Source organism: Malania oleifera, chromosome 12 (assembly GCF_029873635.1).
Source record: "Malania oleifera isolate guangnan ecotype guangnan chromosome 12, ASM2987363v1, whole genome shotgun sequence".
Lineage (NCBI taxonomy): Eukaryota > Viridiplantae > Streptophyta > Magnoliopsida > Santalales > Ximeniaceae > Malania > Malania oleifera.
The window spans coordinates 65,661,476-65,684,100 of NC_080428.1; the positions used below are offsets into that span (position 1 = coordinate 65,661,476).

General features: G+C 34.4%; 1 protein-coding gene across 3 annotated transcripts in view; it reads right to left on the bottom strand.

The window, feature by feature from the left end:
* Positions 1-22,625, bottom strand: part of LOC131143745 (CSC1-like protein At1g69450) — a 96,663-nt gene that overhangs the window by 58,135 nt on the left and 15,903 nt on the right. For 2 of the 3 annotated variants that reach the window (XM_058092037.1, XM_058092035.1), the window contains exons 3-7: positions 19,637-19,792; positions 5,234-5,297; positions 4,700-4,909; positions 3,191-3,382; positions 1,107-1,405 (exon numbers count right to left, since the gene is read on the bottom strand). In XM_058092037.1, the coding sequence (XP_057948020.1) occupies positions 1,107-1,405; positions 3,191-3,382; positions 4,700-4,909; positions 5,234-5,297; positions 19,637-19,792 (921 nt within the window). Of the gene's footprint in view, positions 1-1,106; positions 1,406-3,190; positions 3,383-4,699; positions 4,910-5,233; positions 5,298-19,636; positions 19,793-20,195; positions 20,314-22,625 lie in introns of those variants that run through there. The other variant, XM_058092038.1, reaches the window with a different exon arrangement.

Sequence of the window (22,625 nt, forward strand, 5' to 3'; positions counted from 1 at the left end):
GGCAAACCAAGTGACTTTTCCTTCCAATTCTCATGCTCTCATTAAACTGAGAGAGAGACAGAGAGAGAAGCACTTTCAAATATCAATAGTATTAATCTATCAAGGAAATGCCATCCCATATCCCCATAGAGTTGTGACACAAATAAACTCCTTAAGAGTAATCATACTAAACATAGAAAGTTGTCAGGATTCTAGTTAAAATCCTTAAAACACTAAAAAATTCAAAAGAAGAGACTACAAAGACAACAACTAGAATCTTTCAACGCAACTCAAACTATTGGAATTAATTAATCGCAATATCTTTCCTCAAATTCCATGTTAAATAGTGTATGCAAAAATAATTCAGAACTCTTGTTAATATGCAAGATGCATGCGCCATGAGCACACACCATAATCTGTCCCATAAGAGTTTAGGGTGCTTTGAAAATTTTATATATAATATTAAAATGGAAAGATTGTTCAAAAGAGGGGCCTTCCTAGTCCCTTAGATATATTACAATGTATTCTACAAATTTTTGGGAAAATAATACTTAGCCCCCATTCCTTTTTTTAAAATTGTGAAGTCCTGTCTTAAAGTTTCAAAAATAATATCCAATTCATAAAACCTGTATGTTCTATCACTAATTGATCCTTTCAACTGTTGATCATGAAAAATGGTGACACAAAATAATGATGTCTATAAGAGAAATTCTATCTGAAGTATGAAGGATGCTTTTGCCTAAAATTGTAACATAAATCACAGTTTCACCCCACATGAAGAGAAGACAGATTTATGCACTATCAAAGAGCATATTTGATGGAATTTGTCATTTCATTTTATAATGTAATCAATATTTCACTTTTGAAAACTATATTTTGACTATTAAGGAAAAGGTGTGGCAACTGGTAAGTTACGGAATCAACAAATTTCAAGGAAGATCAATGTTATTCTTGAAATGCCACAGGAGTTCCCTATAAATATCAGAAAAATCAGAGGAAGCAGTGTAATTTCCCCAAAATTTTTGAATACCTGCTAACACTAACACGAAACTAAAAACTATGTAGACGTAAAATAAGGGGTAAGAGATCAGGGGGTGGTATCAGAATATCTCGAAATAACCACTTACATTGCTAAAATGCCTTTTAGGAATGGAAACCAGACTTCCAATTGAGCAAGATTAGTGAGGCCTTGCACAATCACAACTGGTATTATGAATACGATTGTAAGAAGAGTACATGCAACAATGACAACCAGCTTATAAATCCATCTTCGAATAAATGATGAAGAAAAGAAAGGCCAATAAACATCATGAGGTTCTGGAGCTTGCTCTGTGACCCACAGTGTGGGATTGACTGATTGTTGCAAGTGTAAAGCAGCTGCAGCACTGTACCGAGACTTGAAAGACACAAATGCAGCTCGAATTTCCTTGTTTATTCAAAAAAGGAACAGTGCAATGCATCAGACACCATAATGACATCCAAAGACTATCTTACTAAAAGCATAAAAACTAAATCTTAAGATTGAAACCTATCAACGAAAATATGAATCATCACCCCAACCTCAATTTATATTACTAAAGATACAACAGTAATGTTCAGTAATGTTAAGCGTGAATAAGTGAATAACAATGTGAATAACAGTGAAAACATATATATACTTCACCACGAAAAACAGAAAACATCAAAGTTACAGCATACTTGCAGCTGGGTTGAGAACTATAAAAGAACTAAGCTCCTTAACAGCATGTTGCATACTAACTGAGCATCTGACCAGATAAAATGCAAAGGAGGTAGCTGAACTTCTTAAGGTTCTACAGGTATTCTTTTTGCACTGACATGGATATCATTCAACTAGGACTTCAAATCATAAATTCTCAAAGTTGAGTGAGAATGTTTCATTTCTATTTTTCAAGACACAAAACAATTTCTAAGCCTAAGTAGATCTAATTGAATTTTTTTTTAAAAAAGGATTCGTTTATCTGACCAAGTGGATAGTCAAAATAAGGTTTTTAAATGTCTTCTCGCCACCACTGATGCAATTCCTGTATGCTTAACCTTTGTTAGGAAATCAGAAATTAAATACTCCAAGGCATGCAAAATCACGCTCCCCTTAAGACGAAATTTGCCCCTACCAAACAATGTGCAAATTAGTTCTACAGCGAAACACCTCCGCATACAGTTGATCCCAGCCAATGCTGTTGATTGTTTGCTCATTGCACATTCAAAAACATCTGAATATCCTATTTTAAATAAGCCTTCAAGATAAGGAAATTTGTATCTGCTGTATACAAACTTCCAGAGCGTAATTTTAGAAGAAATAGATTCAGAGAGACAGGGTAGAAAGAGCAGGAAGAGAAAGAAGAAGATTTTCTGATTTGCTTGCAGATGTTTAAATAGACATAAAAACACCTCTTTTCATCCAATGATTGTGTTTATACAAATTTGAGAATAAGTCATTTTTTCTGTATAGTTGTGTCTCTACAAATTCAAATTTAAATTTGACTTGCAATTGTCAACTGCAACAATCATAAATAAACCTTCCCTTTTCCTAATTTTCCAATGAGGGACAACTTTCTATACAAATATCTCAAAAGTACATCGTGCATTTTGTGATTTTGGAAAACCCCAATGACTTCAAAAATTTCCCAACAATCTTCACTGCATGGTTCCAATTTTTCCCACGAGCTCCAAAAATGCATGTTAAGACGCATAAAGCTATAGGATTCTAAAGCACAAAAAGTGAGCATCGCATGGAGAAACCATAAACTGCCACATGCATTATAAAAGTAGCCTTATATGCTGCAGGTGAAAAATAACACGTTTTATTAAATTTGAGACAAAGTTTCAAAGCCAATGATTTAAACTATTCTTGTCATTGCAATTTGCAATATCACATACTGCAATTATAAGAAAATATCAACCATCATAGTGTATGGCTACCTTGAGATGGTATGAAGATATCATATGAAGGGATTTTAAATCTTGATATAGCAAAAATTACTAGAAATTCCATCAACATTCTTTACAGTGACAGCACTTCTTGAAACATCAATTAAACATCCACTAATATGTCTATTAATGGATTGTTTCACAAATCTAACTGTAAATTTTACCATATTTGGCATAAATAATATATACAGAAACAAGTATTAAGATCAACGCATGAACATGGGTTTATGAACAATAACACTAGACCATGTTTCACACATACTTCCCCTTGTGATGAAACCTCTGACCGTTCCAATCTCACATTCTCCTCTAAATCTTCTAGCTTCTTTTCATAGTGATCTACAAGATCAACCTTCCGTCCAAACAATCCAAAACAGCAATCTCGCTGAAACTTTTTTTGAGTAGGTTCTGACTGCAAGTGTACAAGCCGTTTATACAATTTCTTTGCATCCTTCTACAAAATGAAATAAAACTATGGTTAGAAGTATGGGTTAGGAAAGGTAAAACAACATCAATATAGATGTGTTTCAAGTTTCTAATTTACTCAAAAGAGTGAGCAGTGCATGGACAGCAACAATATCAACACCAATCTTTTGAAAAAAAACAAAAACAAAAAAAACAAAAAAACAAAATAGAACAAAGAAAAAAGAAAACAAAAGGAGCAGGCTCCCACACAAATACAGCCCCTTCGTAGATAATTAATTTCGTTTAATTTTTAAGTATTTCAAGAAGAGTTTCCTTTAAGGATGAGTGTGGAAAAGCATCTCAAGGTTCTCCAACCTGCAACATATTTTGAGAGATAATTTAACATTTTTGGTTGGCACATGGCCCTAGAGAGCAGATCTTGACACATAAGCATGCCCATTGCAAGGTAAGGCTTCAATGCTTCATATATCTGACTAGCCTCCTACCATGCTTTGGTAGGAACATCATGCACTGGGCTGCCTTTCATCTTTGGTTGGCACAAGGTTAACCGGATTCATAATTCAATGAGGCTAAAAAAAAAGTTTTGATTGTAGAAGAATTTAAAAGATACCTATCCCCCTTAACCTTGTCTTCTCATGTGTTTGCATTAGTGAATACTTAACATTTATAGCATTCCAGGGGATATCTCCCTCTTAATGCAATTCTAGTCCTTCTTGGCTTTGTATTTCATCTCCCTTCATTTTCCTATTGAAGATTCTTTAAAAAAAAGAGTATGTAGAATAAGCTAATACTTAAGAAGGAATGTAAGCAAAATTGATGTTTGCCATAAACCCTTTATGAAATGTCCTTCAGTTTTCTTCAAACTTTTTTAACTTTCCCAGTCAGAGGTCATTAAGTTTCAAATTGATTCCTAATTTCATGTTTCACATGTACTTTATACTAAGTTTCCTGCTTCAGTAGCCCAACTTCATGTCATAAAGCTCCAGATCATCCCACTATGGTCAAGGCATACAAAGTTAAATGCTGAAATGATTATAAAATGCTTTGCATTTTTTTTTCCCCAAACAGAACTTGCTCAACCACAAGCAACTCACCAAAAGAATGATTAGAAAAATAAAAATAAAAAATAAAATAAAATAACAAGGAGATGTATTACTCCAGTCATTTAACGAGGAGCACTAATATGTAAAACAATCACATCCTTGTAGTTGAAGAACCAACATGACTTCTCCAACAATTTGATAGAATTGATTTCTAAGAAAAAGAAAGCCACAATAAACCAAAAACACAATAACTTTGGGAGGGGAAGGGTGAACAAACTTCAGACAGAATGCAAAACACTTACAATGAGACTCTGAAGTTTTTTTGTTCGTCGAACAACAACATTTGATAGATATGTAGATGGATAACACTCTGAGAAAAAGCTGTCGACACTGTCACTGACACTGCTGCCGGCAGAAACAGGGATGTTGCGAACTAAAATGGTGAACTGATGTGGCTGAGGTTTGGATGAATAGAAATAAGCAATCCTCTTGGAAGAAATATATCTATATTCCTGCACAATTAAATAATATTCAGCACCCAGTAAACTTTCCACTTCTGTACGCCTCATACTTCCATGACTTGCTTCATTTGCATATTTCAACTAGTGACTTTGAATTTTCAAAATATAAATAAATAAAGAAATAAACAATGATTTGTCATGTAATACTCAGAAGCTTAAGAAGTTGGCTAAACAGTTCAGAATCCTCAGATCCATGGCCTAAATAGGGACCCATTACATTTAAAGGCTCAAAAGGTGCAAGCATTTGGAAAGACAAATCCACAAAACAAAATAATTAAAAATTTTCAAAATTGAATTACAAATAATAGGACTTACATAATAAAGAAGACAACAGACAAATACAGTGACAACATATACAGCGGAGAAGTGAATCCATAACCTGCCACACAGGCAAAAAATTATGAGGTTTTACTTCTAACATTCCTTTCAGCTGCACATCAGTTCAAATCTAACTAAAATATATATTATGCATAAAATTCAGAATAGAATCATTCTATGGACAAAAAATTCCTTATTTTGTAAAGGCAAGACAAAACATTCATGAGAATAATTAAAAATACAACTAAAATTAGATAAAATTGCATTTAGAAAGTTTATCTTAGATGGGGTAGAGTTTGAATCTAAAAAAAGAAAAAAAAAGTCTAATTAGTTAGAAAATAAAATGAAACTAACGTTTCATAAATAATAAATACTAAACAAAGAAGGTATATGCTGGGAAAAAAAGTAGAGTAGGCAAACCTCTTGGGTGACTTCTAAAACTATTGTAAAGTGTCTAATGATGATATCATTTAGATGAGCAATAAACCTAACTTCTCAAAATTAATAATTATGAATGAAAGAATAGACTTTCAAGTACCATCTAGATAACAAAGATCAAATTTACCAGAAATTAGGGGGGGAAGGGGGGAGACTAACCATTAAGCAAATTAAAAACAACAGCTGGTTTCAGTTAAAGACTCACCTACAAAATAAATCATGTACTTTTATGAAATTTGCAATTAAAATTCAAACTTAGAATTGTAGCAATTGAAGATCTATACTATGGTCAGTTTTGCCATCTGGGGAATCCATGTGATGGATATTAAATCTTTGATAGAATTTTTTGCGTGTGAAATACAAATGACCGGATGACCTCACGAGGCTTAGTTTGAAGGGTGGGGGGGGATGAGATTTCAGAGGGCAAGTAAGGCCTGGATCAACTTCTCCACCATGTTTGCAAAATCCATAGGCAACTTGTACATAGAATCAACAGGCCAAAGTTGAAAATTGAGCAATGAAACATTCAAACAATAAAACATGTTTAGAAATCCATGTTCTTTATGTTCGCTCTATAAGAAAATTGGTATCATGGAGTCCATTGTGTCTTGCCTGTATTTTGAGTAAGTAAAATAATGGAAGAATGGTTGTGGAATTTTTATTTCACCTTGACATGCTGTTGCTTGTGCAAGGAACCAAAGTCCTAATTCTTTGAATACCCTAATTTCTCGAAACCACATAATCTATCACCTGTCCATTGCATACAGAAAGGAAGCAATGGCAGGATCTTTTTTAAAAGTGTAAGATTCTTATTGCAACTTTAAAAGTATAGGATTCTTTTAGTATTTCAGACCTTGAGTTAACGACACATAATTCATATAAATGTTTAACTAATACACGTGAAAATCATGTACCAAAACTGATGGATTAGCCCAAAAGTCCCCTTCAATCACTTTAGCTAAGAATTAAATATTATTTCAATATTTTGCAAAACCATGACTCAGACACATAATATAAAAGAGTTGCATTTAATTCTCATACATTGACAATTTCACGTGTGGCAAACATGCATCTTATAAAATTAAATAACTATAAAATTTCCACAAAAAAGGACAATTTAATGCTTTGCCAAGAAACATCCTTTTACAAATTAATATCCTTCAATTTTTCAAAATATCTTATACACATGGTCTTAAATTTCCAAAAAAAATGTCGAAATATCCGTCGCAATTTCTGGTTTCCGTCACCCTCGAATTTGAATTGGCAATCGATTTCCATCTTGCATAATTTCCGTCAAAATCTTAACGAATCATCCAACATTTATTGAAATCTTGAAATTTTAGCAAAAACTTATCAAAATTTTAACTATACAATGAATATGTCTATTAACCATTTCTAAAGTTTCACAAAGAATTTCATGCTTTACTACTGATTTCCATTATTTTTTCAAATTGAAATCTCCATCGAAATTTCCATACTTTTAGAGCTTCGAAATTTTAGTCGAATTAAAATTTAAGACCTTGCAGTTATACATACCTATCACAAAACAACTTATTATATCCAACGTCTTTCAAAACACTGTATTTACATAACTATTATAATAGCATATTATGTTTATGTGTGTGTGTGTGTGTCTATGCGCGCACGTGTGTGTGTATATTTGATAACAAAAGAAGAGATTTCATTAGTAGATTAAAAATTTACATAAAGGAGAATAAGACATCTCTAAATAAAATCTGGAACAAACCACAACAAATGTTATATATATATATATATACTCAATACTAATTCTATATAACTTTTTAATGTCGTTAAGGACTATTTGATATGATATCTTCATCAATACTATATAAATTTTTCTTTAAAATTTTTAATTATAAGAAGAATGTAATCTATTAGCAAATATATGACAAAATTTACATCAAAATAAGAATAACTGTAAAGAGGAACTATCAATTTGTTCATGAAGTATATAGACTAACACACAACTATATATAAGTTTATAAAGATGAAAATTAAAATTTTTCTGCTAAATTTATGCAAACAAATGTTTGCTTCTTTTAAGATTTTAATTTAAAAAATAAATTTTAGTATTACATGTTATAAAATCACATTTTAGATTTTACATAACCAAACCATGTGGCACCACCAGCACATGTCTATGTCGATTATACGTTGACACACATCCAACACTTCGTAAATGTGTCCACAACTTTCAAAATATATCTTTAATTTATACAATGCATCGTTATATATCTAAATTATACTACTTTATTTTAGTTTATGCATAAAAATCATAATTACAAAAGAAAAACACTACAACTTTGGGGTTTTCAAAAACTATAATAAATTTGTTGATTTTTCAATGAAAGACATAATATATTGAAAACATTTATTGAAAAGACGTTAGGTTCTTGTTTTCCAACGAGTGGGAGGAGGAGTTTCCTAATCTCAAGTAGTGCTACCCAAGATCATAAATTTCAATTTCAACTCAAATTTCGAGCCTCTAAAAGTACGAAAATTTCGATTTCGATGTCAATTTCGATTTCGATTTGAAAAAATAACTGAAATTAGTAGTAAAGCATGGAATTCTTTGTGAAACTTTTAGAAATGTTCATAAAGAAATGGTTAATAAACATAATAATATAAGTTTTAGGACTAATATATTACAAATTAATACATCTATGTTTTGTATAAGGTGGAAAAGTTGTAAAATAATATGTGTTATCAAACATATTTGTAAGATAACTTACATTAAACATATTCGGTTAATACAAATGAAATTCATAAATCATTTAAATATTATTTATTATACAAATAATGATAATTTAGACATGAATGGTTAAATAAAATGTTACTGTAAGTTTATTTTTTCATATAATTTCAAAAGCACTTGTAATAATCATTTGTTTTGATAAAATAAATTAAGATAGAAATTTCGCTTCACTCCTAAATTTCTCATTTGAATTCTAATGAAATTTCATCGCATAGTTAAAATTTTGACAAGTTTCGCTAAGATTTCAAGATTTTGATAAAGTTTGGATGATTCTTTGAGATTTCGACGGAAATTATGCAAGATGGAAATCAACTGCCATTTCAATTTTGAGGGTGACGGAAATCAGAACTTTCAATGGAAATTTCGACAATTTCGTGGAAATTTAAGACCATAGTGCTACCTAGACCCACCTCCGATTATTTTCCTATTTTATTGGAATCTAGGAAGGTTCCTTGGGGTCCCACTCTTTTCGGTTTGAAAATATATGATTAGATCATGACTCTTTCTAGACTTTGGTAATTAATTCTTGGAGTGAGGATGTAGAAAGGGGTTAGGAGGGGTTTAGATTTATGAGTAAATTGAAGAGTTTGAAATAAAAACTAAAAGAGTGGAATAAGGAGGTGTTTGGAGATATTAGGTTTAAAAATAGTAGTATCTTAGGAGAATTGGAAGAGGCAGAATTGAAGAAGGCATTACTCTTTCAAGGGAGGAGGAGGCTAGACGGGTTTCCCTGAAGAACAAAGGGGAAGAGCTGGTTTTCAAGGAAATGAAAGGTTGGAGGCAAAAAAATGAAGTTTAAATGGGTAAGAGATAGAGATTGTAATTCTAAAGTTTTTCACAGTATAGCTAGTGGGAAGCTAAGAAAGAATTTGATTAGGGTGATGGAGGTGGATAGGGGGGTAATTATGTCAGATTCTAGCAGAATTGACTCTTCACTGATTTTTATTATAACTTGTATTCTGAGGAGGATGAGAGCAGACCAATGGTGGAAGGGTTGGAGTGGGATCCTTTGTCTATTGATGGAATAGCCTAGTTAGAGAGACCTTTTGAGGACAAGGAAGTTTGGGCTAGAGTTTTTGGGATGGAGAGGGATAAAGCTCTTGGGTCGGATTGTTATAATCTAGCTTTTTATCAAGATTATTGAGTGGAAGTGAAGAATGACTTGATGAAGGTTTTCAATGAATTCTATTGAAATTGGACTTTAAGTAAGAGTATTAACTCTACTTTTATTACTTTGGTGTTGAAGAAAAGTAGGTCAATTAAGATTTCTGATTATAGACCTATTAGTCTAGTATCCAGTGTTTAGAAAATAATCACTGAAATACTAGCTAATAGGTTGAGTGAGGTGCTTGATAAGACCATTTATAAGGCCCAAAGTGCTTTTGTGGGGGGAAGAGACAAATTGAGGATGCCACTTTCATTGCAAACGAAATCATTGAGGACATTAGGAGGAGGAAGAAGAAGAAGGGGCTCGTTTTTAAGCTAGATTTCAAAATAATTTACAATAGAGTGAGTTGAACTTTCTAGATAAGATTTTTGTGACGAAGGGCTTGGAGAGAGATGGCAAATATGGATGAAAGGCTATATCTCTACCGTGAATTATTTGGCGATAATGTGTGGTGAGCCTAAATCTAGGTTTAGGGCCACGAGAGAGATTAGACAAGGGGATCCTCTTTCCCTATTTTTGTTCATTTTAGTGGCTGATGTTTTGAGTAGGATGGTTGAAGGGTAGTGGATATAGGTTTAGCAAAAGGTCTGGGAGTGGAGAGGGAGGAGATTATGGTGTCAAACCTTCAGTTTGAGGATGATACATTCTTTTTTTCTAGTAGGATCATAGGCCTTCTTTTTAAAATACATTAGGGCATCTCCATATTTTGAAAGGGTTTCAGAGCTCAAGATTAATATGCATAAGAATAGTATTACGGCAATTAAAGTGCCTGCGTCATAGGGAGTTAACTTTGGAGGTAGGGTGTGATGAGTTGGAGTGGTTGTTGTCCTATCTAGGGGTTATTTAGCTTTTGGGATCCGATGGCAAAGAGAGTGTCCAAGTGTTTAGACGAGTGGAAGGGTGATCTTTTCTCCTTTGGGAGGTAGGATTACCCTAATTCAGACTTGTATTTCTAGCATTCCGTTGTATTTTCTTTCTATTTTCAAAGTTCCCCTGGCATTCACTAGTAAGATTGATAAAATAATAAAAGATTTTCTCTGGTCAAGGGTAGGGGGTTCTTTGGGATCATTGGTGAGATGGGAAGTGGTTTGTAGGTCTAAATGGGAGGGTGGTTTGAGTCTTGAAAATTTAGTGTCCAAGAAAACGGCTCTCTTGGCTAAGTGGCTTTGGTAGTTCCCACTAGAGGAAGTTTGGACTAGATGGGAATGGTGGGATACTAATTTGGGTTCTATAAGTTCTTTGAGAAGTTCGTGGAAAGCTATTTACCAAATTTACCCTCTCTTTATTCCCCATACTAAATTTGTGTTGAGTAAAGGTTGTAATATCTGTTACTAGAAAGGCCTTTGGTTGGGGAATGTTTTTTTGTCAATCTCTTTTCCTCTCCTATTTCATTTGAGCTGTCTCGTTTCTTCTTTTAGAGTAGATCTAGGTAGTCCTTTACCTTCTTGGGATTTCATTTCAAGAGATCCTTGAATGATAGGGAAGCAAATGAGTTATCTTCTTTGTTGGCCCTGCTGAATAATTTTCAAGTATCCTCATGAGCTGATAGTCAATCCTGGTTGTTTGATCCTTCTGGGGTCTATTCTTGCAAAAAAAAACCAAAATCAAAGTGTTTCTATGGTTGGTTGTGCTTAATAGGATAAATACTAATGACTTGCTGTAGATTGCTGTAGATTAGGAGGCCTCTAAAGGCTCTCTCTCCAAATATATGCATGCTTTGTCTAAATTGCACAGAATTTGCACCGCATTTTTCTTGCATTGTGATTTTGCATGGAAGGTTTGGAACAAGTTATTCAATTATTTTGGAGAAATTTGGGTTTGTCCAAGGAGAGTGGAGGAATTCTTGGCAGTATCTTTTGTTGGCTTTGGTAAGAAGAAGGAAGGAATTGCGTCGTGGAATTGTGCTTTATTTGCAGTTTTTCGGGATTTCTGGAAGGAGCATAGCTTGCATATATTTTCAAGGAAGAAATAATTGTATTTATTCGTATGGGATAAGATTCATTTCCTGCCTTATTTATGGTGTGTGGACGATGGAAACTTCAAGGGATTGTGTTTTTCAGATATTCAGTGCGATTGGCATTCTATTCTTAGGGTGTGCTGATTTTCTTGAGCTGTTCTTTATACTTATTGGTTTTCCTTTATTGTTTTCTCCAGGGGTTCCCAAATTTTGTTAAGGAGATGTTTGTTCTTCTGATTGTACATTCTTTCTCTATCTAATGAATTTTTTTTGCTATTAAAAATATATATAAATATATTTTTATTAAAAAGAGAGAAGAGATGCTTATGCATTCATTATTTTTTTTAAATATCCATTGTTATATAATATGAAAGAAAATTCAATATTGTCATTCATAATATATTTAATTATAATATTTTATAATTATAAATGTTTGTGTTGTGACCTATATTTTTAATATTTTTCATATTCTCTTAATTTGTATTTTGTCATGGTACTGTCCTGTGTCCATGTGTGTTTTTTTTTTTTATGGTTGCAAGGAAAGTAAGTTCCTATGAATAACTTCAATTGTTTTTATTTTAATTTATAAACAAACTTGTTAAAAGTGTTACTCAAGATATACCTGCCATTGCTCATGACAAGTTTACTAGTTTTCTTAAAAAATAAAACAACTAATAAATTACTCTTACTTTAAATATTTACTATTTTACTATTTTAAAATATCCATACGAAATGACATATGTAGTTCATTAGCTAATGTCCCCAAAATGTCATTGATAGGAGGAAAGAAAGCCCCAAACTATTTGAAGGCACAAAACACCTACAATGATTACATATTTGGTAGCAGTGCAATTGCAATTAACAAAAAGAAGAAACAGCTAAAGAGAAAGATTCCAAGTTTTGAAATTTCATACACGACTATTGAGTAATTGGAAAAAATGGAAGAACTAACCTTAATGATAGGTCTCTCCCCTATTTATAATATATGTCAAATACAATAACAATGACCAAAATGCTCTTACTAACTCACACTTAATAACTCTAACACATAATAATCATGTTAAATAACTAAATAACTCTTAACATTCCCCCTTAAACTAGAGCATATATAATTCACACGAGCACCTCCCAAGGCTTTAGTGAACAAATCAGCAATCTGAAACACGGACTTCACACATAAGTGGTTGTAATGAGCTTCTACATATAAGTTTCTCCTGAATAAAGTGGCAATTAACTTCAGTGTGCTTTGTCCGCTCATGGAAGACTAGGTTGGAGTCAATTTGAATAGTAACTCGATTATCACTGTTGGCCTAACAAGGCTTACAAATCTTATTTTGATGATAACAAAACAAGAGTATTTAACATGTTTTGGTTAAAGTGATGATGTTTTAGGAATCAAGTATATAAGTTCAAGATTAAGTGATCACAAGCCTTATTACATTCCAAGGACGAGTTGAAAAATGAAAGCTTAAAGAGTATGAAAGCATGGATTCAAAGATGATTTGATGAAAGCTTAAAAGAGTATTGAAGCTCAAAGTTAAGATGGGCTCAACAAAATGCAAACATGAAGACTCCGAGCTTTGAACGTTTTTAAGTCTTAAGAAAGTCTTTATGTAAGTACTTCATTCAAAAGTCAATATGGATTCTTTGAAGCTTACTAGGATAAATCATTGACTTAGAGACCATATTTTGAAAAACCCCGAAAAATATTTTCAAGAGTCTCAAAGTATTTTGACAAGTATAAAAGAACACAAGATTTTGGAAACAAATTGAAAATCAAGTTTTTGAATTGTCCAAGCAACTGACCCTTGTTGGCCTAGTCGACTGAACATTTATGCAAAATAAATTTGGGCAAATAGTAAAGGCCCAGTCGACTGACCCTAGTGAGCCCAATCGACTGACCCTACACTGACCTTGAATTTTCACTGATTTTTAAAGGCCTAGACGACTGATCTCTTGAGTCCAGTCGACTGACCCTTCGAAATTCAAATTTTTAACGGGAAGTTTCCAAAATTGAGTTTTTGAATTCTAAACATCATGAAAACTTGGGAAACACTCCAAGCCACTTGGAGAATACAAAATACACTTTCTAAACTCTATAAATACCCCCCCAAGACAAAGGATTTTAGACACCAAGAATTAAAATCTACAATCAAGCCTTATTGCTTACAATCTTCAAAAGCTCTCTTGCTCACATACTTGCTGAAGTTTCTACTGAGTCTTGCAGATATTTTCTCACCGATCTTTGCACACAAATTCTGAATCTTTCAATCAAAGAAAGAAGATTATGGTGATAGATTTCTAAAACTTCAAATTCTCTATATTTGATATTTTGATTTGAAGTATATGGCTGTGCTTTGAACTTGTACTAATTAGCTCTTGTTGAGAGTGTCTTTGTACGCCGAATTCTCTTGTTGTTTTGGTGACGGTTCAGGATTGTTGAATCATTGTACCGAGCGTGGGGTATCACTTGGAGAGGAGAGCTCTATCCTATTGAACGAGTGTTGTAAAAGGTTGCTCCGCCAGTAAAGGAGTGGTATAGTGGAATCCTTAGGTGTGTTGCCTAAGGCGAGGACGTAGGCGGGGATAGCCAAACCTCGTAAACTCTCGGTGTCACTCTCTTCTCTACCCTCTTTAATTTTCTGCACACTGAAACTGCATGGATTGGATATTTAATTTTCTGCATATATATCAACTGCATGGATTGGATATTGAAATTGCTGAAAATTAATTTGCTTTCGGGAATTGTGGAAACCAAAAGGGAGTATGTTGGTTGATCAATACATATTGTGGAAAGCGTAAGGGAGTACGTTGATTGATTAACACCCAAGACTCATTAATTCATTAATAGATACCAAAGTTCATTAATATTGAAAGTGGTTTATTTAATTTCCGAGTTTTGGAAGCTTGGTCGAATTCTTTATTTCTTTTCATATTGAAATCCAACTTATTTTGTTGAGTGGGTTGTCATATTCAAAAGATGGATCTTGGAAGCATTGCGGGAATTAATATATTCTTTCATATTGTGAAGCTCATCTTGGTTGATTGAATTGGTTTATTGGGTGTTGATTTAAAGTGCAGGAAGTAGTCTTGAAAAACCTACAAAGTATTCAATCTGGTATTCTCATTCATAAAGATTTATAACTAAATTAATTCTCAGCTGAACTTGTGATTGAATATCAAATCAACTATACATGTGTAATTGCTGAAATTAAAAAGAACTGAGAAAGTATTAATAAAAGAGGTTATAAAGAAATTTTTATAATCCCAATTCACCCAGAGTACACCTTCCTTTTCAATCACACATCAACTTTGGAGGCTGAGAATGTCGAAAACCTAGCTCTTTCAACATGTTCTTCAACCAAACAAGTTCACATGTAGTGTGCGCCATAGCCCTATACTCTAACTCAACACTTGACCGCTACCATAGTTTGATTCTTACTTTTTCAAGATACCAAATTACCACCAACAAAGATATAGTACCTGGTTGTGGGTCTTCAATTGGAAGGGGACCTGGCCCAATCCGTGTTTGTATATCCCTGAATATGAGTGTGACCCTGATCTTGATATAAGAGACCCCTCCCTGGGGCACCTTTGAGATATTTCAAAATGCAAATTACTACATCCCAATGTCTTGTTCTCGGGGAATTGAGAAATAGACTCATAACACTTGTTATGAAGGATATATCTGGTCAAGTAATTGTGAGATAATTCAACTATCCAACAAGTCTCCAATACTATCCTAGGTTAGGCAACAAATCACCCATATTTGGCACCAACTTACTATTGGGATCCATGGGTGTATCATCAGGTTTGGATCCCAACAACCCTATCTCATCTAAAAGATCAAGAATGTACTTCCTTTGTGACAAGATGGTTCCCGTACGAGATATCCATACTTCTATACCCAAAAAGTACTTCAATGGTCCCAAGTCCTTGGTCTGAAACTTACTCTGTAAGAAAAGCTTTAGGTCATGGATGCCTCAATCATCGTCACCAATGATTGCAATGTCATACAAAGTGATCTACAACACACTTTCAAAGGACAAACTGAAGTACTACAATAATAAATCAACCAAACCATGCTCTGGGAGATTGTTTTAATCCATATCATGATTTCTTAAGCCGACACACTGAGCGTGACTCCCCCTAAACAACAACAACAAATCCATGTGGTTGCTCTATATAGACCTCCTCATCTAGGAAAGCATTCTTCACATCTAACTGATATAGAGGCCAATTACAAGTAGTGACTAAAGAGATGAACAAACGTACTAAGGCAAGTTTAGCAAGAGAAATGTGTCTTAATAATCCAAACTATAAACTTGAGTATATCCCTTAACAACAAGGCAGGCCTTCAAATGAGCCACAAAACCATCAAGATTGACTTTCACATTGTGCACCCAACAACAACAAACCACAAACTTATCAAGATGAAGAGATACCAAATCCCAAGTATCATTATCATATAGCGTACACATCTCTTAAACCATTGCAATCCTTTACCCATAATTGGATAAGGCTTCAGAAATAGATTTTAGAAGAGCAACAGAAAATAAAGTACTAACGAAACAATAATACAAGGGTGACAAGAAATCATAACAAACAAAATTAGAGATTGGACGCAGGATACAAGTGCATCTACCTTTCCGAACAGCTATAGGAGGATCAACATCATAGGAAATAAGATCATCTAACAAGGGAACTAGAGGTCTAGTGGTTGAAGGCAGAGGTGGCTCTCCTTCCTTGAGTTGTCGTGTGTATACCCACAAATTGGGATGATCCAAGCAACGAGGAGGACTCAAATTGGATGAAGATGTAAGAGGATTGGGCACAAATAATAGGACATGATTTGGAAGGCAAGGCATAGGAAGGGACTAATCAAGGTCAACATAACTCAAGGAATTAGAGTAGTACGATGCAGACTCAAAAAAGGTTACATTAGTAGAGACAAAAAATCAATGTAAAGTAGGGCTACAGCATTGATATCCCTTTTGAGTATAGGAATAGCCCAGAAAAATATATTTGATAGCACGAGGATCCAACTTATCTATTCCTAAAGTTAATTGATGGACAAAGGACACACAACCGAATATACAAGGAGGAAGGGAGAACAAAGGAGCCTTAGGGAAGAAAACTAAATATGGGATTTTACCACCATGGATAGATGAGGGCATTTTATTGATGAAGAAGCAAGCTATAAGCACAACATCGCTCCAAAAAACTTTGGGGACATTCATTTGGTAAAATAGGGTAGGAGTGACTTCAAGGATATATGTCTATTTTCCGGCTTTGCAACTCCATTTTGTTGCGGAGTGTGTCACAAGAGGACTGGTGGATCATACCAGAATTAGTCATATAGGCAATAAATTGGATATCCTAACTAGCATATCAAGTCGAATCTTATTTTGAGAACAAAAGACACAAAAGATGTTAAACAACTCAGAACAATCTTTCATTAAATACAACTGAGTCATCTTGGAGTATTTATCAACAAATGTTAACAAAGTACCAAACCCTAACTTCAACGTGACACGACTAGGGCCCCAAATATCGAAATGGACTAGCATGTAAGGACTAACCACCCAATGGGAACACAATTATGTTTCCCCAATTGACAAGAGTCACACTCAAGATTAGATACATAACTCAATGTACGAACTAACTGTTTCAACTTGTCCAAGAACGGATGACCAAGGTAGCAATGTATTCCAAGTGGTGTAGTTATAGTTGTGCAGGCAATGGGAGGAGAAAGTGACTCAAAGTAGTAAAGCCCACGTCATGTGCCAATCGTCTTCCTCGTCTTCAGATCATGAAAAACCACAAAATCAGGAAAGAAAGTGACAAAACAATTTAGTGACTTTGTAAGCTTACTAACTAACATAAGATTGAAAGGGGATTTAGAAATGCATAAAACAAAAGAAAGAGAGATGGAAGGAGTAGGATTTACTATTCCTATCCCCTTAACAATAGTAGTGGATCCATCAGCAAGGGTAACTTGAGGTAGGTTTTTAGGATACTAGAGGGCAAAAAAGAAGTTCGTTGCAACTGTTATATGGTCAGTGGCGGCAAAATCTATAACCCAAGGACTAGTGGGAAAGATACTAGATGAAATACAAACTATAGGATTACCTTTCTAGGCAAAAGATGCAATGTGATAAGATGCTCCTTGAGACAATTGATACTGTAGAAACCTTGAATGCTCCTATAATATAGTCATAGTTCGAGATTCACTCAAACAAGTGACTAACGAGGGAACCATACTTTTGGGATTTGCAAACTCCATTCCAACACTCAAAAACTTAGACCAATGATGACAAGATTAATTGGTCGAGCAATCGAAACAACCACGAACAAGGTGACCCACCATGAATGAGTCACAAATAAATCAATACAAGGCTGCCACGGCACCAAGAAACTCAGGCACAGCCCAAAGAAAGAAGACACAGCACTGGAGCAACCACAGACAAGGTGGACCACCAAAACTACCACTGACGAATCACCAACAAACTTATATAACACTACCACAGCCTCACAAAAACAGCTTATTAACACTGCCACTGCTCCAAGAGACTCACCAATGGCCCATCAACTAACAGATTACCACGAGTGCATGGTCATAAAAGATTGGATCTTTGAAAAAAACACATGCCCAACAGCTTGATATTTTGGTCTATGGTTACAGACCCAATAAACTCAATAACCATTGACAAACAACCATTCCTTGGATGCCGCACAGGAGCAATTAAAAAAGGTGATATCTTTGGACAAAAAACATCATGAAAAACTTCATTAATATGTTTATAGAGGGATTTGAGCACTGCTGGATGAATTCAGGCCAAAAACAGGCCTGAAAGTAGCTTCACGTGCCAGTGCGTGAGGTCGGCCCTGGCAGCCTTCACCCAGTGCGGGCACGTGGGGCACCATCTGGAGATGGGATTTCAGTGGGGAACAGATTGGCAGCGTCTATGGATGACTATGGTGTTGTTTTTGCAAAATCTATACTAGATTTTGGGTTCCTGAACTGGCAGTGTCTCCCAGGAAATTTCCAGTGACTGGTCTGACTTCCGGCAGCTGCTGGCTGTTTTCTAGGGCTATAGTGTTGCTGAAAATTCTTCTAGGATGGCAAACATGCAGCATATTTAGGGTTTTAGGCCTTAGGTTTTGATGGTGGTTGTAAGTTGTAACAACTGGGTTTAGGTCTCAAAATCATGCTTTGATACCTTGTTGAATAATTGGATAAAATGGAAGACCTAACCTCAATGATAGGTCTCTCCCACTATTTATAGTATATGTCTAGTACAATACCAATGACCATAATACCCTTACTAACTCACACTTGCTAACATAACTCTAACACACAATAATAATGCTAAATGACTAAATAATCATTAACAATGACTATATATGAAAAACTAAGGAGCTAAGAAATCTTTTGAATCGATTCATATTTTAAAAAGTTATTCAAGATTTTTTCACTTGCAACTTCACATGACATGTTTACTACTTTTCGAGATTGACTATAAATAAATCTTAACTCAAATATTTAATAAGTTTAATAGTTTAATAGATCCAAATGAAAAAATAGGTAGTTCATTAGCTTATGTGCCTAAAATGTCCTTCATAATGGAAAAGAATAGACCGCACAGAAGAATCCTTGGGAAGAAAACCAGTGTCCCATTTTTTTTCAAACACATGTAAAGCACACTTCAATCACAAAGCTCAACATGGTTGAAGCCCACCAATGGACTGCCTTTTTTTTTCACCCCATCTTTATCCAGGAAAGAAAATAGATAATAATAATGCCTCAGTCTCGGAGTAAATTCGAGGGATCAGCAGTCATAAGAGCTTCCCGTGGCAACCTGATAACCATGAGATAATTAAAAAATTTAGGATTCGTTGGTGTTTGAATCCTGGTTGTTAATCAGAGCAAATGGATGACCCTATGCACTGAGGACCAGGCATAGAGATCACTTTAGCTTTGTGTACCTATAAATATGGAAAATCTATACTAGTAAGTTCTGTTTCATGTTTACAGGAATACGTTAAAGCAATACTCACATTTTTGAGCCATTTTTTACATTTGAAATGCTGAATAAGTCCAAGGAATTACTTGAAAAATCAGAATAGTCAACATCCTCAAGCTGATCACCCAAGCAGTTCACTGGAAGAAGAACAAAGATCCCAATGATCCCAGCAAATGAAAAGACTCTCAAACTGCATAGATCAAATGAAAACAACCATGTATAGATGAAAAATGAAATATAATCTCGTCAGTGGAAATAAAAATTCTATAAACGACATCAACAGCAATAAAAGCAAAAAAATCAACAACAAAAACAATAATGGCCACAACAAAGAGCTCTAAATACGGTGGAAAAAGAAAGAACCAAAACATAAGAGAAGGCAGATGAATGACTGCACCAATCATTAGATATGGACTAGAGTGCCTCTGCATTGCCATATCTGCAGCAAGAAACAAGATCCACTGTGCAAACTAGCATACCATTAATAGGGATCATCGCATCCCTTGCTAAATGATGTACCTTAATGCCATGGATTGTGTAAAGAATTCATGCCATAGCATATGCATCAGTGCGCAACACAATGGCCTAGATACCTGTTTGCAAGAGTTGGCTGGCAGTGTTGTGCCGGGCACCCCACTTATGCCAAACACCAATACTACGACTATTGCTACGTCCTTGGGCACCGATGATCAATCCACTACTTCTTGACAAAGTACAACTTTGAGGTGTGTTTTACAAATGAAGAGTTGAGCTCTTTATATAGCTTCAACCTCAAGTCTAAAAAACACTTCTCTCCAATGTGGGACAAATAATATAAAAAATTCAAAACAATCTTTTATACTAATGTGGAAGCATTCCACCAATGTGGGACAAAAACAACAGGCAAAAAACCATCTAGATGGCAAGCATATAGATAAGCGGCTGAGTACAAAGTGTATTATCTCTAATATTTTTCTGACTCAATGTTTTTTGTTGGTTGGAGGAAAGATCTCTGTGACATTTAAGTTAGTTCTTACGACATTCAAATGAAAAATGTTCTTATTTTTTGTGTAGCTCTTCTTCTTCCATTCCACTTTGAACCACTAGCTTCTCTTTTCCTTCCTTAATGCTCTCTGTCAAAGCACTTTCTAGTAAGTAGAGATTTAAACAAAAATTTACAAATAAAAACAAAACTTATCTAAATTTTGAAGCAAATTTACGCAAACAATATGTAGATATTCAAGAAAATACTGAAAAGAGAAGAATGGTTTCAGTTCACGAGGAGAAGAATAGTTGCTATCATTAAACTCAAGCACATTTTTTTATTTGTAATACAGTGAACAATATCAAAACTACTGTCTGGAGTCAAGCAACTAATTACCCTCAGTGCTTGGCATGCTTAGTTGTGGAGTTAACCATGAATTCGCCAAAAGAACCAAAAATATCAAGTCGTGCATGATTGAGTCTATTCCAAAGCACGTCTACGCATTGTAGCAACTTTAATGCCAAAAATAATAATATCAAGGCGTGTGAGTTTAAGAATAGACCTAAACAAAGTTCTTTTTCATCAATTCTACAATCTATGTCATCATCTCCTCAGCTTAACCTCCTGGACCACTAAAAGCTCCCCTGCCCACTTGCCACAAAAAAATAAATTCCATGTTATGGGTGCTAGCCATACAAATTTCTTTGGTTTGTTACATTTGTAATTCAGCTTGTAACAATAATGAAAACAGCCTGAAATGGGATAGGGTCTAATAAACCATAGATTCTCATTTTTAAAGAAATTAGGCTGCTAGCCTATTTAATTACAACCTACTCTTATGCAGCAGTGAAATAACTTATGAGTCTCTTATCAAAGAATAATAATAACATACAAACCTCAGCCTAGTCCCAATCCCACCAAGCTATACCAAATCAGATAACTTTATGGACTTGAGGTCTATCATCTATGCAAAGCAGTAACATTTTTTACTTTGAGTGGCCCCCAAAAGGGCTTCTTCTTCAATCCCCAAATCCCCTCTGCCATTTTCCCCTAGGGAGATTGAAACACTGGTCTTGTAAATATGGAGGCCAGGAGGCACACTACCATCAACAATATTGATCTACGTCAGAGAAAACAGATGGCAATATGCATAATTGCAAATAAACTCAAACAAACAACCAAATTTAAGAATTTTTGTCTAACCTTAATACCACCACCACCACCCCCCCCCCCCCCCACTTTGACTTAATACAGTCAACAGGATCAATAGATATATATATTCTTTTTTATAATAAAAGAAGCTATATTAGATAGAAAGAAGAGAAGGTACAATATGTGGGGACAAGGAGTCCACCAAATAACAACAAAGGACCATCAAAGATAAAATTAAAAAAAAAAAAAAACAAAAGATACACACACACACACATATGTATACTTTTGATAAAGAGAACTATTATTAGCTGGGCATCAAGAGGATGCCAACCCATGGTACAAGCAATCAACCACCCTGCAGATTGTCACACAATCAAGGTTATTAAAATTGGATCCTACGTACAATTGCTAGGATGGTTTGCATGATCAGATCAGGATCGTAAGATTCTACTAAATACATAACTAAATATTAAAAAAAAAAAAATTTATGCTGCTTTTCCATAAAATTCTATGATATAAACCTACAATTTTGGCTAGTAAGTGTTTAAGACTCAAAAAATTACACGAATCTATGGTAGGGCCCTCATATTACAAAAAGAAGAAAAGATGAAGCATTCATATTGTTGCAATCCTAACTTAATCAAATCAGCTTACAAAGAAAATGAAACAAGCGTTATAAAAAAACAAGAACATAATTTTTTTAACACAGATCAGTCAAAAACAACCATACAACATGAATATCCTCTTTTTTTTTCAAAAATATTATTAACAAACAAAAGCTAAACTATCAAGCTAACTTCAACCTTAAATGTCAGAATCCAAGTCACCATATCTCATTAGTATGACTAAGAGTAAGGCTATCATCAATGATTTAATCAAGACCATCATTAAAATCATCATTATCATT